This window comes from Schistocerca nitens, chromosome 5 (genome assembly GCF_023898315.1).
Source record: "Schistocerca nitens isolate TAMUIC-IGC-003100 chromosome 5, iqSchNite1.1, whole genome shotgun sequence".
Taxonomy (NCBI): domain Eukaryota; kingdom Metazoa; phylum Arthropoda; class Insecta; order Orthoptera; family Acrididae; genus Schistocerca; species Schistocerca nitens.
The window spans coordinates 521,285,575-521,305,140 of NC_064618.1; the positions used below are offsets into that span (position 1 = coordinate 521,285,575).

The 19,566-nt window shown below is 43.7% G+C and overlaps 1 protein-coding gene across 3 annotated transcripts in view; it reads left to right on the top strand.

Moving 5' to 3' along the window:
• The window catches only part of LOC126259303 (protein spire), an 853,493-nt gene that overhangs the window by 710,618 nt on the left and 123,309 nt on the right, over positions 1–19,566 (top strand). For all 3 annotated transcript variants that reach the window (XM_049955972.1, XM_049955974.1, XM_049955973.1), the window contains one exon: positions 17,956–18,059. In XM_049955972.1, coding sequence (XP_049811929.1) covers positions 17,956–18,059 — 104 coding nt within the window. The remainder of the gene's footprint in view (positions 1–17,955; positions 18,060–19,566) is intronic.

The following is a 19,566-nucleotide window of genomic DNA, read 5'->3' on the forward strand; positions in this document are numbered from 1 at the left end:
ACATTTTAAACAAAATACCTGCTGTTACCTGAAGATAAATCTCCGGTCTGAAAAACGATCGAGAGAGACGGTGAAATGGGTATTTGCGCAATGTAATTGGCAACTACTATCTAATTTCCTTGCGCTCGATTGAGGATTACTAGGGGTCACGGTATGAATGCTTGGAATGTGTGCTGTGTCCGTGAGCGGGAGCGTAGAGGGCACTCTCGAAAGCAACTGGGGCCGCGGACCGCAAGCTGACTGCATCATCTGCCACCGGGTCGACCGTGAAAGTGACCTCCACTTGGGAACTGGCTCTGGCTCCGTGCTACCTTCACAGTTTCTCATTAACCCACCTCTGCCTCTCCACCCCCCCCCCACCTCTCTCTCTCTCTCTCTCTCTCTCTCTCTCTCTCTCTCTCTCTCTCTGATGATGGAATTCGACACATTGAAGATGCTAGCAGCTACCATCACTATCTTGAGAGTTATGCTAGAGAGCATTTTGATGTTCCAAATATGAAGAGAGATGCTGACAGATGAAAGCTTTGAGCCAGAACGTGAAATGTACTTGGATTGCTAAGTCAATAAGAGGTAAGAGAATCCCCGTAGGCAGTTTATCTACTCCGTATTGCCGCATAGAATTACTTCGCGCCTGCATATGGGCAACCCAATAAACACGTTTCGAAAGCAGGCTGTCGTTGTTGGGTTTTCTCACCAGGAACAGCAATAACTTCTATAAATTGCACATATGTTTTGATACTTGGCACGTCAGAAACGGTGCCAGTAAAGAGCATCTTTAATACGTGTTCAAAACTTGTAGAGATGTTCTGTCCACAAATACGTGTTTGTGTTTCTTGTAGTTGTCGCGCAGTGATCTTCTGAAACGCTGCAGGTACTTCCGAATAATAATGGAATCAACAAAAACGATCGTTGCTGGATGAGCAGCAGCATAGTACAGTCCAAAACCACACCTAGTTTTTTTTTAATTTGTACAAAACAAATACGTGAAGTATTTTCCCCTGAAATGTGTATAATCAGTACGTTACCAAGAAAGAAGCAATAAACGCACAAGGTTATTATCGGAGGGCGCTTCCGATGCTGACTTCTCTGTTCGAGCGTGATGAGTACTACAGATCTGGCAAACATGCGTGGATATATTTTGATGGATTGGAGTATATTCCTTTTTCGAGATTGACTTCAGCCTTAAGCAAATATAACTGCGGTAGGTAACACCAAAATATCCGGTCATGTCTGATGCAAAACTGAATGTTTCAATTTTTAGTTTAAATCAGAAATTGAATTCTCTCAGCCTGCTTTCTCGTTGGACCAAAACACTTCGAAGCTGCTTTAGTGATGGATTTGTTGAACCTCACGACGTGAAGATGATGTACAGATTGCAATTACTAATTCAAAAATTATATATATTCGAGCTCGAACGGAGGCTAACCAAGTTTCTGCTGCCGTGGACAGTTCGCGATTAGAGCAGGGAAGGGGAGAAAAGAGTGGTACAGAAGGTGGCTTCCGGAGAATGATGCAGGTATAAATTGAAAAGCGTACGAGAAGGTCGCTAGCCGTTATGAAAAAGCAGAGAATACCCATTTCTGTTGACTTCACTCCTCTCTCAAGGATTACGTTGAGTGGTCAGTTGTAAAAATCCGTATTAGTCGTTATCTCTGACGCCAGCAATGCTCGCGGCTTGGGACTAGTGCAAGGCTGCTGCACTTGCTGCGCTTTGCTGGTGCTATCGCACCCTGCGGGCTGTTACCGCAGCCGTAATGGCTCTGCTCGGAGCGCGATCGCAATCCGGAATGGGAGCACCGCAGCCCAGCGGCCACATCTCAGCCGCTTTGCGGCGTCAGTCGCGATAGCGCGGCCTTCTTTGTGTGCCGGCTTAACCGTGCCAGCCACCCAACTATCGCTACTGTTGTATCTCCGCTCGCTATCTGGCTGCCGTAGCGTAGTGTTAAACGCCCGTAACAGCGTGCTTCCCAGCTGAATCGGTCGCTAAACCTGAATCCCGAGAGATCTTTTTGGATATGTTCATTGCGTGGAGGTTCAGTTAAACACGTAACATGCCCTTTATCGAGAAATTACGTTTTCTGTGTCTGCGTAGACGGTATAATCTATTGTGAAATGTGCGCTCGCCAGAGATTTTGTTGCATCTGACGAACAGATTTTTTTTTAACTTGCAGTCACTGTTGAAAAATCTTACACACTTCATTGCTGTTGAACTGGATATACTTGCAAAATGTTTCTACTAAGAACCATTTAACAGCATTTGTCTACTTGCAGCCTCTCGTCACTGATGCAGCAGTTCACTCAAAAGCAGTTCCGTCCAGCCATACCCATAGCCACACTTACGGGCGAGCGCGGTTCATACACGCTAAACTTACCGTGTGTAGGCGCTGACAAACTTAGAACCCCACGAGCCTGTTCTAGTCTCGAACAGTTTAAAACATCTCGCGTAAAGAGTTTAGCTAACGTGAACAGGTCGACTTTCGCTTGGAATAAAACAGTGATGGCATTACAATAATTTATTATGGCCTTTACTACCATTACACACACCCAAGATACGTTCACGTTTACGGAATGTTTGTAAGTTTTTACAAGTACGGTCTAGCACGGAATTATTGCTAATTCAACCTCTAGACATGAATTGACTGCACATTCGACAGCTGTCAAGATGCAGAAGGTACCAACAGCTAGTTCGCTTTGTTCTTCATTTAACCCTGTAAATGGCCAAGGAGCAGTTTAAAGTTACAAGAAACTATGATAGGCTGGCTGTAGTGAACGGACAACTATAAAGCTGAGAAGGGCAAACACGAAAACAAAGTTATTTATTTATCGAATGCCTTTACCACACACACACACACACACACACACACACACACACACACACACACACACAAAGTAGAACTAATAATAGAATGTACAGTACAAGGTATGTAATATAAAACGTTCCAAATCAATATCTGGGAGTTGCTTTTTGTAAAAAATAAATAAATAAAATAGAAAATGTACATGTAAAATGTTCGGTTCTAATACTGTATAGTATTGAACATATTTCCGTGGCGGGTCATACCTCGGTTTTTGGATGATACACTGCATATTATTACTCGTATTTTGTTGCCCAGCCCATTCTTGAGTCCATGTATTCGCCAAATTGACTAATCTCTACAGCGACTTTTGCTGTTTTTCTTGGTGGTCGTCTAGAGGACTCGGTTCTGGTTGGCATCATTAATATCTTGATGAACTCGTAGATTATCCACAGTCCTTTTGTACTCGTTCGTGAGAGCATTTACGCATCGTAGTTGAGAGGATGAAATGTGATATGAATTGGTAGTCATTGTATAGGGAATCACTTAATAACACCACCAATCATTCTGATGGTGTTACTTATCTTGATGTCTATTTTTTGTGCACGTATGCTGCTTAGCCAATCTGGGGCAAGACCAACAGCAGAAGAACGCAGGATGGATATGTTTGCTTGAAAGGCCATCTTCCTCAGTCGTTGTTTCATGTCAGTTATTACTATTTTTTCTCTTAAGCGTGCTGCAATTGGATAAAGTGTTACAGTAGACCCGTTTTACTTTTGTTGGTTCTGTGCATGTAGCATAAATTGCTCTCTAATTTTTTATATTCACTGATGGAAAAACAGTTATTGCTATAGAACGTGCAGAGGGGTTCGATTTCGTAGCTCAACCGAATTATTTGAGCTTTTTGTTTCATTCTCTGTGCATTGCCGGAAATACATTTAGTCTTTTTGTTGGTATGTTTTGGAATAATAGCATTACATCTGCAAATATTGTTAAACTTCGTGTGTCGGACAGTTTTATGTATGTAGCTATGTATTCGCGCATATATAATAAAAGTTTCGTTGTTTAGCCAATTTTTAGTGCTATTTGTTTCGTTCTGTAAGTACCTGTACACCACAGTCAAAAGAAAAAAACTATTTGTAACACATAAGAATGAAAGCATGGAGACGTATTACATACTGGTATGCAAAACTTGTAGACGAAAGTAATTTTCGCATGATCTGTCACTGTCAGGTAAAGCAGCGCAGTTTGACTACTTGTGGAAGGTCGTTGGTGCATGTGGACGTGCTGCAGAACCTCTCCCCTCACTTGGTTGGTTGGATTTAAGTGAGGGGAATGGGCTAGCCAGTGCATTCGCCGAATATCATCTCATTTGAAGACATCCTCCACCTGCGCTCTTTGCTGCGGTCGCGCACTGTAATCGATAAAAATGAAGTCATGTACAAATGCACCCCTGGACAGAAGCACGACGAGGAATAGTGCAGTGTCGCGATGACGTTGACTGGTGGGTGTACCTTGTTCAAAGGTTTGGAAGTCAGTACCTCCGTGCAACACTGTCTCCCCCTACCAAAACACTGGGACAGCCAAAACGATCATGTTCGACAGCGCTGGAAGTGCCCTTATATGGCGAGAGGTAGGAACATCGTTGCGTATTTGTTTCAGTTACCTTCTGTAATATACTGTAGTATGCCCCACCTACTTGCAGCTGTGTTACTTGGACGTGACATATCATTTGAAAGTTACTTTCGTCTTTAAGGTTTTGCTCACCAACGTATATATTTACGCAATCACAACCGATGATGCTTTGTCGGTAAAATCAAAACGTGGCTTAGTGTAACACACACTAAAATTACAGTGTAGTTAACATAGAAAAAGGAATGGTAATTGATGAAACGAAAGCCGTGGTTTGTCGCTGCATTAGAAACAAAGTACAAGCTTGGGTATGGGAAGAACGGTGAAAGAAATCAGACGAAGCCATCCTGCCATTAGCCGATGTAGGGGAAATCATCGGAATCCTACAAATGGATGTCTGGACAGGGGTCTTAATCCCGCAGCTCCCGAATGATAGTCTAGTATCGTAACCACTGCGCCACTTTGCTTGGTAACAGCAGTGCGGTAGGCAGTGTTACAGATATGACTCTCGGAGCAGCCAGTGAGTGAACCGTGCTCACGACTGCTTTCTCCACCGGCGGAAAGGTCGACGGGTCTGTATTGGTGCCTGCGTCTCTCAAGTCAAGCTCTGGACCAAGCACGTCGCCTTCGTTTCAGTTGCGTGGGTACAGTGTCGCGCGTAATAGTTCAACCGTCTATGTCGTCAGCAAACAGTTCTCTATTAAAAGACTCGATTATAGATTTGCTTGTCTCCCTGCTACAGTTTAAACTAGAGACGTAACACAGCTTCACCATCCGGTCCGAAAGACCAGAACTTCTGATTGAAACTGCATACTCGATTTCGTCTCCGGCTCAGATTGTTCTGAAACGCATGTAAAATCGAAGGTCATTGTCCAAAGGCTGAACTTAAAACAGCAACAATAACTTCCTAGCCATGTACCCGCGCGGTCGAGCGACTTTGGCGTCTCCACTAGTGAGGAAAGCCGCTGTTTACAAATAGATTCAGGTATGTCCATTGTTGGAGAGTCTGTAGAATATCCTAAGAACCTTGTGTTACAGGGAAGAGTATTCTGGTTGGGGAACCAGCCGAAATGGCACAGTTCAAAGACACTGGACTCTTGCTCTGTGACGTGCTAGTTCAAAATATCGATGGCTGCATTGAGATTTGATGTCATATAATTACCCTAAAACGTTTCAGTACATACGTATGCATACCCCAAGCACAGGACAGTGCACGGGGGAGCATAGTGGTAGCAATTTTATCGATTTTCTTAGTATTGTATTCGGGTATTATTCAAGGGGAATAATGACTTACCCACGTAGGTTTGTAGACGCTGTAATCTTTTCATAATTTTCTGATGCTCCCTACGCGAGATAAGCGTGGATAGCAGTGTAGTGCCTAAATTTACACAACACGGCTTGACGAGAACTAAGTCTTCTTAGTTCCAAGGATTCCCGTGTAGGTTCCCCAAGCATTTCTTGCATATAAGCGATGTGGCTATCTGTATAAGGCGAATGGTGGCGTGTTACACACACACACACACACACACACACACACACACACGGCGAAATATGGAAGTTTGGGTCTGGCCGTGATTCGTGCACGAATGGCCGAAGCTGTTAAGTCGACCACTCGCGTAAAGCGCGAAATCTGGGTTCGAATGCCACTCTGGTACAAATTTTCATCGTCGTTCCAAAATGCAATTGGTGGTTCTGCATATTCACAATTGCGAATACTTCCCCTCCATACCTTATAGCCCTACTCATATTTATTTTAGTTAGGGACCACAATATTTTACACCAGATGATTAATTTCAGTCTGTGATGACAATCTTCAAGAACTACCTACAAACTGTTTTTTAATCACATCGAGCTAAGTTGTTTGGAACGACGTGTCGAAAATGGTCATCATCGGTCATAGTCAGACATTAATTAGGGGGTGTAAAATATTGTAGTCTGTAACTGGAAGAAGTGTTAAACTGTGAAGTTTCCTGCGACTGTTGCATCTTGAAATGTGCGTTAATCATCATAGTCTTTTGAAATGTTGTGCTACAGAAGAATGTTGTTGAAGATAGTATGGGTAGTTCGAGAAACTGATAAAGAGGTTTTGATTCTAATTGGGGACAAAATAAGTTTATGGCATGGTCCTCAGACATCAGTGAATAACTAATTTTCTAATAGAGGGGAGATACAATGGGCAATAATAGCGCAGACAAAGACTAAGGGTTGAGTTAGTATGTTGGTTCAAATGGAAGGACTTTGCAATACGCAGAACTGAAGCGGCTTGCATGCCAGCATGGAGAGCAACAGTAAACAAGTCTTCGTACTGAAGACCACAACAACTAGAGATTGGTATTCTCGTAAATGTTCGTCTACGACTAGTCGCTAAATCATATCGAGATCTCGGAGGCAGCTGGCAACGTGAGCGCTGTCCTGACATAGAGCCTTTATGTGGTCTGTCCCTTTCTCAGCAGGACCGAACCGCCGAGGTGCGTGACTTTGTAGTAGAGGCGCCGACACAGGCTCATTACGGTACACTGTCGCCTCTCCACGGCCCTCGACGGCCCTAGCTCGCGACACCCTCTCGGTTTCCTCTTTACTTTGGATCCCCTCGGGCCGCACGAGTGGTTGCTTAACTGTAGCCTAATTTAATTAATGAGTACGTATTGCGCCTCACCTTGCGTAAAAGTCGGGGAAGCACCCCCAAAAGGCCGCAGAGCAGAGGGCGCCTTGTCACCCTTCGCGTAATCACTGTATTTTTGCCAGTGAGTCATTGGCACAAGTGGCACGAAGCCTGTACGGAACGTAACCACTAAGATTTCCTTCGACATTTGACAAAATTCGCTTACACGCAGATTACCGCAGAAAACATTCGCAGCCGTATGATTGTTGCGCTATCTCCACTAAACCAAGTGCTCTCCAGGCGCCTTCAGCGAGGATATGCTGAAAAATGCCTCCGAATTTTTTGTGTAAAAACTCTGAAAACTTTTTAAATGAAACAAACGTTAATAACTTTCTACATCTTTGTTCTTCATATCCACATATTTGAATCCCTCTGCCGCTCGAGGGCTCCGAATTCTAGTGTGTAAAATGGCTGTATGCAACGTGACTCCGTCGTTACGTTTAAAACAACGTTGGTCCACACGTGGAGCCCCCTCTCCTTCAGCATGACAACGCCAGGTATCACACGAGCGCCGGGACTCTGCAACACTTCGACGCCTTGGGTTCACGGTCCCAACTTGGCCCTATCCGTTTTTCATCTGTTTCCAAAACTTGAACAATACCTTCGATAACTTCACTTTGATGGTGACGAAGCTCCACCAGCAAAGTCAAACATTCTACAGTGACAGTATCAACAAACTTCTCTCTCATTGGGAGAAATTTGTTCGTCGCCAGGGTGCCTTCGTTTAAATACACTACTGGCCATTAAAATTCCTACACCAAGAAGAAATGCGGATGATAAACGTGTATTCATTGGACAAATATATTATACTCGAACTAACATGTGATCACATTTTCACGCAATTTGGGTGCGTAGATCCTGAGAAATCACTACCCAAAACAACCACCTCTGGCCGTAATAACGGTCTTGATACGCCTGGGCATTGGTTCAAACAGAGCTTGGATGGCGTGTACAGGTACAGCTGCCCATGCAGCTTCAACACGATACCACAGTTCATCAAGAGTAGTGACTGGCGTACTGTGACGAGCCAGTTGCTCGGCCACTATTGACCAGACGATTTCAATTGGTGAGAGATCTGGAGAATGTGCTGGCCAGGGCGGCAGTCGAACATTTACTGTATCCAGAAAGGTCAGTACAGGGCCTGCAACATGCGGTCGTGCATTATCCTGCTGAAATGTAGGGTTTCGCAGGGATCGAATGAAGGGTAGAGCCACGGGTCGTGACACATCTGAAATGTAACGTCTACTGTTCAAAGTGCCGTCAATGCGAACAAGAGGTGACAGAGACGTGTAACCCATGGCACCCCATACCATCACGCCGGGTGATACGCCAGTATGGCGACGACGAATACACGCTTCCAATGTGCGTTCACCGCGATGTCGCCAAACACGGATGCGACCATCATGATGCTGTAAACAGAACCCGGATTCCTCGGAAAAAATGACGTTTTGCCATTCGTGCAGCCAGGTTCGTCGTTGAGTACACCATCGCAGGCCCTCCTGTCTGTGATGCAGCGCCAAGGGTAACCGCAGCCATGGTCTCCAAACTGATAGTCCGTGCTGCTGCAAACGTCCCCATCTGTTGACTCAGGGATCGAGACGTGGCTGCACGGTCCGTTACATCCATGTAGATAAGATGCCTGTCATCTCGACTGCTAGTGATATGAGGCCTTTGAGATCCAGCACGGCGTTCCGTATTACTCTGCTGAACCCACCGATTCAATATTCTGCTAACAGCCATTGGATCGCGACCAACGCGAGCAGCAATGTCGGGATACGATAAACCGCAATCGCGATAGGCTACAATCCGACCTTTATGAACGTCGGAAACGTGATGGTACGCATTTCTCCTCCTTACACGAGGCATCACAACAACGTTTCACCAGGCAACGCCGGTCAACTGCTGTTTGTGTATGGGAAATCGGTTGGAAACTTTCCTCATATCACCATGTTGTAGGCGTCGCCACCGGCGCCAACCTTGTGCGAATGCTCAGAAAAGATGATCATTTGCATATCACAGCATCTTCTTCATGTCGCTTGAATTTCGCGCCTGTAGCAAGTCATCTTTGTGGTGTAGCAATTTTAATGTGCAGTAGTGTATGTAGGTATGAAGAATAAAGATGTAGAACTTCAACAACATTAGTTTTATTTAAAAAGCTTTAAGAGTTTTCCTGTAATAAATTCGGAGGAATTACATTTCTGCACACCATAAAAAAAATCGAATTTGTTGTTTGATTTACTGACACAAGTGGGTCGAATCTTTACGAGGACAGACGGCAAAGCGTAGTTTACTCACTATTACTAAAGATCAAAGAGCATCTGCTGCGCGACACAAATTGTACAGTGTACGTTTTCGACCATATTGGTTGGAATATAGTCTTTGAGATTCTGAAGGTGGCAGGAGTAAAATACAGGGAGCGAGAGTCGTTTACAGCTGGTGCACAAACCAGATGGCAGTTAGAAGCGTTCGAAGGGCATGAAAAGGAAGCAGTGGTTGGGAGGAGGGTGAAACAGAATTGTAGCCTACGCCTAATGTTATTCAGTCTGTCCACTGAACAAGCAGTGAACGACAGTAAAGCAAAATTTGGAAAACGAATTGAAATTCAGTAACTTCGAGGTTCGTCGATGACATTACAATTCTGTCAGATAGTAAAGGACTTGGAATAGCAGTTGAACAGAATGGATAGCATTTTGAAAGGAGAACGTAAGATGAAGAAAAGCAAAACAAAGGTAATGGATGTAGCCGAATTAAATCAGGTTAGGAAACGACACACGAAAATCAGGTAGATGATTTTTCTACTTCAGCAGTAAAATAACTGATGATGGGCGAAGTAGAAATGTTATAAAATGTAGACGGGCAATGACACGAAAAGCATTTCTGAAAAGATAAACTGGTTGACATCCAATATATATTTAAGTGTTAAGACGTCTTTTCTAAAGACATTTGTCTGGAATCTAGCATTGTATGAAATGAGACATGGACGATAAACAGTTCAGGGAAGCGGAGAGTAGAAGCTTTTGAAACGCGGTGCTACAGAAGAATGCTGGGGATTAGATGGGTAGATCGCCTAACTAATGAAGAGGTGTTCTACAGAACAGGGAAGAGAAGAAATTTGTGGCATAACGTGACTAAAAGAAGGGACATCCTCGAAGATATAAAAGGGATCGTCCGTTTAGTATAGGAAGAAAGTGGGAGGGGGGTGTAAAAATCGTAGAGCGAGACTAAGGGATGAATGCAATAATCAGGTTCAAAAGAATATAGGTTACAGTAATTAATCGGGGATGAAGAGGCTTGCACGGAGTAATGTGGAGAGCTTCATCAAACAAGTGATCAGACTGAAGATCACAAAAAGGTATTTTTGTTAAGGTTCGGTTTATACGTTTTTGTAGTGTAAGTGGTCTTTCCTTACAATATGCTGTTTCTAATCGTCATCACATCAGGTGTAGCGATAGGGAAGGATATCTAGCGACCTTGTACGATTAACATGCAAAATCCAGGTTAACACCAGAATCCTTGTAGATATGGTACAAAGGCCAAAGAAAGACAATATAGTTACTACAAAGTATAAAAAGATGCAGATGAAACGGAGATAGGAATTAATGAGGGCCGGATAAAAGACATTCAATAATAATGATAGTAATAATAACAATATATGAAAAGCACTGGCGCGAAGAAAGAGAAGGGAAGGTTTGGAGAGCGCGCTCGTTACCCGTGTGACAGCTGCGTCACAGCCGGAGCGCCTCAGCCCTTTGTCCGGCTCGGACGGAGACGGCTTTGTGGGCAGGTGACAGCCGTCGCTTATCGTCTGCGGCCGGCGAGCGCGCCGCAGGCAAGCAGGACGGCGACGTCGCGCGGCGTGGAGCGTCGTGTCGTGTCACGGCGTGAAGTACATTAACTGCAGTTCGCTGGAGCGCGGAGCGCGCATCACTGGTCTGCCGTGAACACGCGCTGTCACCCACCTGAAGCCCTCAAACGAGAGTAACGCGTGTTTACCAGTCGGCAAGTAGTTTCCGACAAGTGGTCATTTCCAAAGAAAATTATTGGGAATCATCGATTTGCTGACAAGGGAACATCCCCATCGCACTCCCCTCAGATTAAGTTATATGTTGGCACAGTGGATAGGCCTTGAAAAACTGAACACAAATCAATCGAGAAAACAGGATGAAGTTGTGTGGAACTATGAAAAAAATAAGCAAAATATACAAACTGGGCAGTCCATGCGCAAGATAGGCAACATCAAGGATAGTGTGAACTCGGGAGCGCCGTGGTCGCGTGTTTAGCGCGAGCAGCTGTGGAATGGGAGGTCCTTGGTTCAAGTCTTCTCTCGAGTGAAAAGTTTAATTTTTTATTTTCAGACAATTATTATGTCTGTCCGTCCGTCCGATGCGAGGTAACTGCGCCGTAGTATGATGACGCTACACCTAAACCAACATCGAAACACATGACGTCAGTTGACTACAGCGCACGGAAGAGAGTATTCCTGCTAACGAGGCTCCCTGGCTGGCAGTTGACTGTTCGCTACTTTGGACGAGAGTGCATTAAATACGTCAGATGCATTCCGTGGGCAATATGAATCCAGCAAATATAGCTCGCGACTTCAATAACAATGTCAATGAATATTTTCCGAACTGTAAGGCATCGGAAAGTTCCTTAAGGGATCGAACGATTGTCGAACATTTGTGTGATTATTTGCTACATTTGTTGATAAACAGTACGTGTGGTGGTGATTGTCTGAAAATAAAAAATTAAACTTCTCACTCGAGGGAAGACTTGAACCAAGGTCCTCTCGTTCCGCAGCAGCTCACGCTAACCACGCGACCACGGCGCTCCCTAGTTTACACTATCCTCGATGTTGCCTATCTTGCGCATCGACTACACAGTTTGTATATTTTGCTTATTTTTTCCATAGTTCCACACAACTTCCTCCTGTTTTCGCGATTAATCTGTGTTCAGTTTTTCAAGGCCTATCCACTGTGCCAACTTATAACTAAATCCGAGGGGGGTGCGATGGGGATGTTCCCTTGTAAGAATTATGCTGTGACCTAATGGATACTTTCGTGCCCAACGTTTCGTCGCGTACTACGTATACACTCTCAGTAGCGCCGGAGATACAGGTAGCAGAGATCGGGAATAAGGTCCGTATACTAGAGATGGGCCGTTCGCGAACTAACGGGTCCAAAGGAACGGTTCACCAAGACGAACGGAAGGAGCGAGGAAAGAATTCCAAGGAACGATCTTTCATACTTCACTTAGGTCGCGGCTTTCTCCTTACAGTTCCAGGGAACGGGAAACCGTCGGTCTCGTCCTCGCAACGGCACGTCGGCCGGCCTCGTTCGCCTCGGTCCCGTTCCCGTCTGTCTCAGTCTCGGTCTCCTTCGGCCGGACTCGTACTTCTTCGCCTTGCCACTTGACGCAGTTCCACTGCCGACTGCTCCTAATAAGTTCGATGTTGAACTGTTGTTGCTGCTGCTGTTGTTGTTGTTGTTGTTCTTGTTGGTTTCGTTCGCTGAGCACTCCCATTCTAGATCTGTTTCAAAACTTTCTTCAACTCTGGACTTCTGGTTCTTTCCGTATTCTACTCAGCGTCCACGACCGGCAATTAAAATGTATTTTAGAATTACGCAAATTACATAAAAATTACGTGGTATGTAATACATCTTTTCAGGTAACAAAACGGCATATCAGCTTACTTCACTATTTCGCTAAACAGCAGAAGACATAAAAAGAAAAGTTTTTTCGTTATTACACATGGAAAGGAAGTCGGCATGCTACACACGAGTGGCCATTTTCCTTTTTTTTTATCTAAGGTAAAACAGCATGTTCATTGTAGTGGGAGGCAGACCAACTTGCAACCGAATGAAGCCCGCATTCCATAATCGATTGCCTGGTGTCACATTTTGTAAAGAGAATATAACTTCTACAATATTATTTCAGTGGTACAGGGTGGCGAACGAAAAATCGCCCCGAGTACTAGACTGCTCATTGTCGCCCACCAATCGCCATCTGTTGTTTCGAAGTTGTTTTCATTAGCTTATTATATGTTCCTCTTTTCTGCTCGTAGCGGTCAACAAATCGTGCGTAATTTGCGAGTATTCTGTACTCGGGGTCGGCTTTTTTTGCTCAACGTTATATTATTTAACTGCGATCAGCCACATAGCGCTACAGTTGGCTAAACGAGAGGTTTTGCAGAATCATGAAAATTACTTAAAGTGCGTGAGAACTCTGTAATGAACAAAATCTCTGTACTCCAGGGGGCAGGCAAGTGCCCCTTCTTTGGGCCTTCCATCTTCAGTCATCTATGCTACTAATTTTCAGTTTTTCATAAGAACCGTGTACCATGCCCAAATGGTGAAAGAGGAAAAATGAACGGTTCCCAAAAAAGAGTGATCATCAGTGAACTAGTTCCCAATAATCGACGAGTTTACCCATCTCTACCGTATACATGCCTTAAGCTCGCCAGTTGTTCCTATGACGTCGTCTATGGGTTCGCCGTCTGCGTACGCTCGGAGAGTCGACTTGTCAGAGTGCTTCACCAGGGTAGAACGGAGAGCAAGTACACAAGCTTTCGGGTATAACTGAGGACTCGTGGTAATGCCACCACATACACAACTGTTGGGCGCGACGATTATTATTAACCAAGTCATTGCCCTATCCGTTAGCAGTATATACCGGGTGATCAAAAAGTCAATATAAATTTGAAAACTGAATAAATCACGGAATAATGTAGATACAGAGGTACAAATTGACACACATGCTTGGAATGACATGGGGTTTTATTAGAACAAAAAAAAATACAAAAGTTCAAAAAATGTCCGACATATGGCGCTTCATCTGATCAGAATAGCAATAATCAGCATAACAAAGTAAGACAAAGCAAAGATGATGATCTTTACAGGAAATGCTCAATATGTCCACCATCATTCCTCAACAATAGCTGTAGTCAAGGAATAATGTTGTGAACAGCACTAAAGCATGTCCGGAGTTATGGTGAGGCATTGGCGTCGGATGTTGTCTTTCAGCTTGCCTAGAGATGTCGGTCGATCACGATACACTTGTGACTTCAGGTAATCCCAAAGCCAATAATCGCACGGACAGAGGTCTGGGGACTTGGGAGGCCAAGCATGACGAAAGTGGCGGCTGAGCACACGATCATCACCAAACGATGCGCGCAAGAGATCTTTCAAACGTCTAGCAATATGGGGTGGAGCGCCATCCTGCATAAACATCGTACGTTCCAGCAGTTGTTTATCAGCCAGGCTGGGGATGATGGGATTCTGTAACATATCGGCGTACCTCTCATCCGTCACTGTACAGTTACAAAACCAGAATCACGCATTTCCTCGAAGAAAAAAGGCCCGATAACGGTAGATGCGGTAAATCCAAGCCATACCGTGACTTTCTCGTCGTGCAATGGAGTTTCCACGACAGTTCTAGGATTTTCGGTAGCCCAAATTCTGCAGTTGTGGGCGTTGACAGACCCTCGGAGCGTGAAATGAGCTTCGTCGGTCCACAACACGTTGCTCAACCAATCGTCATCTTCCGCAATCTTTTGAAACGCCCACACCGCAAATGCCCTCCACTTCAGTAAATCGCCAGGTAACAGTTCATGATGCCGATGGATTTTGTACGGATAGCATCGGAGGGAACGCCTAAGTAACAACCAAACAGTAGTGTATGGAATGCCGGTGCGACGTGCGACTGCACGAGGGCTGACGTCCCCGTGCATACTGGTAGACGAACCCGCTACAGTCTCCATTTCTTTCTGAACTGTCTCAGCAGCATTACGCCTTGTGCTTTCCCAACAGTCGTTCTTCCTACGAGCTGTTGACGACTTGAAGAGCAAAGGAGATAAGTGGCAATGATAAACAAAATACCCTCCACCACACACTACAAGGTGCCTTGCGGAGTGTACAGGGAGAAAATTATTTAAACCAACATTCTGGGAGGTCGCATAGGACACCAAACATTTTTCTCTAATGTCATACTTAGCTGTGAATTTTTTTTAATCATGTTGAGGACGTAATCGCTCTGAGCACTCACGCAATTGCATAGAGCATGGGAACGAATCATACGACCGTAAGATACGTCCTTCATGAGAAATTGTTAATCCATTTCACTAACAGCGTGACCACAACTTGGAAACAGATGGTTATCCCCTCAGAGCACACTTTTTGCAATGGTGCGTTAAACAGTGTGAGATGCATACTACATTTTCGTCTTCTGTGCTGTTTACACATGAAACGACGTTCGGACATAATAGGGTCTTCAATATCCACAGTACGCTTGTTTTGAGTGAGATTAATCCACATGTCACGTTTACTCGCGCTCATCAATTGCGGTTCTACGTGATTATGTGGGCAGATATTGTTGGTGACTGTTAAACTCGACCATATCTCCTACCTAGGCCAATGAATGACAGACATTATTACAATTTTCTTGCCAGAGTTGCTGGATGGCGTGTCACTAGCTACAAGACGGCGCTATGTGCTTCCAGAATGACGGGGCGCCGGCACCTTCCCCTCGTCTGTGCGTCGATTCTTGAACGGAGAGAAGTGGGTGGATTTGTTGATTGATTGGTTAGTTGATTTGGCGTATAAAGGGACCAAACTACAGTGTCATCAGTCCAAGTAGAAGGGTGTAAAAGTAATGGGGAACCACACAGAAACATAACACGAAAGAAGTGAACAAAAAGAGGGAAAACGTACATCCCTCTGTACTTTTTCGTGTGACGAGAGATGTGCAACCTTGCTTATAAAACCCCTGTTCTGTCAGAAAAGGATGTTGTTGTCGGATAGTGGCAGCAATAGAAATTAAGGACACTTCTGCAGTCTTTTGGCTGTGTTAAACGGAACATGACCCACTTGAGTAACATTTGTTTACAAGCCAGGGGAGCCATTTTAACCTCTCCTATAACTGAAGTAATTGTGGTGATATAATTTTTTTGTCTCTTGATAATAAAGTGTTAGAACTTGTTTGTGTTCCTTTTTGTCATCATAGGAAAACACATTAGATAGTCTTTTTCATTGTTCCGTGCAACCTCCCAGAGTTTGTTAGTTTAGTTTATTTCATCCAGAGAAAACTCCCTCTACCGGTTTAAAAAATTTTCGCAGGGAAATATTACATTAGGGCTCGTATTTGTTTCGGTATCCCGTGAAGCCTCCTAGAGTTTGTCGGTGTAAATAAATTTCATCCTGTAAATGGCATCAACGTGGACCGCCCAGCCTACGGACTCGTGGATGTTGTGAACGATAAGAATGAGATTACCAATTTTTTATTGTCTTCTACGTGTAGCCTTTCTTACTACAAAAAATTTAGTCCACAATGTCCGAAGCAGTCCAATATGTCTTTACAGACGAAGTGTAACAGCTTGTTCATAAGGCCAACAAAAACAACGTGCCGCGACTGTGAAGACTTAACGTTTCAGGAGACCCGTTTCCTTTCGTCTTATCGGCTTTTCTTTCCTTGTTCAGCGAAATGACAGCTTTGTGCTTATAATTACAGTCGTTCTGTTTCTCAAAATAAAGCACGATCCTTGAACAATACTCATTACGCCGCATTGTGAAATCTAGCTCGGAAAGTACCAGTGTTAAGCATACATGTGGGAGTACGAAGGGTTGTACACTCGCGTCTGGAATTTACCAGTTTGGAGCTACTTCCACTGTAAAATTACTTGCATAGTTTGGGGTGGAAGGCTTTTACATCTGTACGTCGTAAAGCACCAGCGTGTGCAGAAGTTAAATTAACCGTATTTTCTAATTGAAGATGCAACAGGGAGAAATGTATAAGACGACCGTGTTTGTCAACAAGTTTTCATTTTTTCCAGCGGGCGATCCATTTTCCTACGTTAATAGGCAATTTCAGAAAGTGTAACTAGTGGCTTTTTAGTTGATGTGCAAGATTTAATTGTAGTGTCCGTCTCTGGCCATTTCCGGTATCTTCAAGCAAAGTATCCATCTCATTGGCAGATTCTTCGCTGCTCTTCAAAATCTGTAAACTGTGAGAGTTCAGTAGCCTCTACATTGTCAAGGTCACACTTTCAGATCACCTTGTAACTTTACGAAAGTTACGGCGAGGTGCGTATCCAACTGATGCCAGTTCCATCGCAGATATTGTGCTGCCACCATATTGAAACTGTCTTTTGCTCACTTTGGTGTCGAGCAGCGTAAAAGCCAATGACAGTTAGTTCCTCTCTCGAAATAGTCCCTGCTGATAAACAGCAGCGGCGTCTGCAAATGGTCCACCAATGTTTTGTACCACATTATTTAGCCCCAAGTGCCAGACTCACCTGTAGCTTTAGTGTGCGAATTTTGTTGGAAGTGTGTTTCTTCGTGTTATGGCCAAGTTATTTTTTTTAGTTTCTTTTAATGAAGCTGATTTTAAACGAAAATGTCTATCTTATGGCACTATTGTTTGCTTCGTCATGCTCAAAATTTATAAGGCGTAAATAAATTCATTTCTGGGTTGATGCTTTCCTCTAACGTTTTACTGTAACCCAGTTCACAGAACACTTTTCTGGTTTCTTTTAACTTTCGTAGTTACCGTAGAGTCCAAAATTGTTTTGTAATGTCTTCGTAAAGTCCATTGTGACTTCCTCCTGAAACCTGTGAGTCACTCTCCTTCGCGATAATTCAGTGTCAATGAAAACACACAGAATAATATCTGCGCTAGAAGAGTCGGTTATCCAGTAAGATGAGAACTCACTTAACATTCTTGTACAAGTTAGGTTTGTTCCGTAATAATAAACATTACTGTATTAATATAAACTCAGAAATGCTGACACGCTAACTAAAGTCGCTTTTGCAGAGACAACTTCTAAAATTGCAGGTCTGTGCAGCATTTTTGATTTGTCCGTTTTTCTGTTCGCAGTTATTCCTGTGGAGAGTCCACAGGGAAACAAGGAAGAGCCTGTGGCGAACGGCAACGCCAAGAACACCAGGCGACTCATCAAAGTCGACTTCTCCGTGCTGCAGGTAAGATGGCGTCTAGTTCTATGCGCTGCTGTCAATAGACCAACGTTCCCATCCAGCAGGACAAGCAACCGCGTCCTTTTTCTGTATTGTTTTCAGCTGGTTTAGATTTGCTTTCAGTGGAATGTTTCCTTTTTCCTGTTCCATTTTACTGATATTTTCTATTTCGCTGAAGAGCATAAACATATAGAGTGCGTGGAATGTATTGTCATTTTGTAGAAATAGTGATCCCATCGCGTAATGTCGAAAAGTGTGAAAAGTTGTTCGGATTTGCCAGAGGTAGAGAATCATAAGAATATCCTGTCAGACGATGGCTACAGTCCCTCACTGCTAAGAATCGCAGTATAAATATTTGTGTTTTGTGTACAAAACAAAAGTGGCACAACGATGTTCAGTCAACGACTAGAGAATCCGCGTTTTGTATTGCTTTTAATCATTCACGATATAATTCTGCCTTAGGAATGAGAGATTTAGTGATGAGCACTGACAGGCACAGTTCGCATTTTGCGCATTGAAATAGTGATTCTGGATTAAAATGTGAAATTTCCAACTCTTTCATTTGCTTTTTGTGTGTCAGCGAGTTCACTATGTTAGTTCAGTTAGTTACAAGCGAGTGCTATTACTCATTTTCCGATCTTACTACTTCTACATGCTATGGTTTTTAAAATTTTTCCTTTGTGGATGTCAGAGTAGCGTGGATAAAATGGAAACGTGTCATCGTTGAATATAAATTAACATTTCCACAAAATCGTTCCTTGAGACAGGTCAAGATTTTAAAAGGGCTCCCATATTCATATCTGATCGAGCAGAACATGTAATATGATGATAGTCTCAAATCAGTACTTGGTGATATTCAATCTCGAAGTTGTCAGCTTTTAATTTGTTCTAGCTAGAACAGCGCAAGATAGGATAAAAATGCGGTGGTAAACAAAACACCATCAGAATGTATAAACGGTTTCAAATTATTGTATGTGCCACCTTCGTGGCAGGTGCTGGAAAAGTGTTCAGAAAGGAAGAAATATTATCGCGAACAATGAGCTACTGTAATTTTCAAAATGGTTCAAATGGCTCTGAGCACTATGGGACTCAACTTCTGAGGTCATTAGTCCCCTAGAACTTAGAACTAGTTAAACCTAACTAACCTAAGGACATCACATACAGCCATGCCCGAGGCAGGATTCGAACCTGCGACCGTAGCAGTCGCGCGGTTCCGGACTGAGCGCCTAGAACCGCTAGACCACCGCGGCCGGCTACTGTAATTTTGTTTTCCATTGAATAATGATGGAGAAATTGCATATGTTGATGCTAGAGTTTATTTCGATTTCTGTCACAGCAATTGATGCCCTTCTATGAAAATATTTCTTGCGTTTCATTAATGGCTGCATCCTCCTTCCTTCGTCAAAACATCAGTTCGCTGACACTTATTTGTGTTGCTGTTCTTTTGACAACACGTCGGTGATGAGCTGTTGAATTCTCACAAAGGTATTTAACTCCTATAAAAATAATCCCT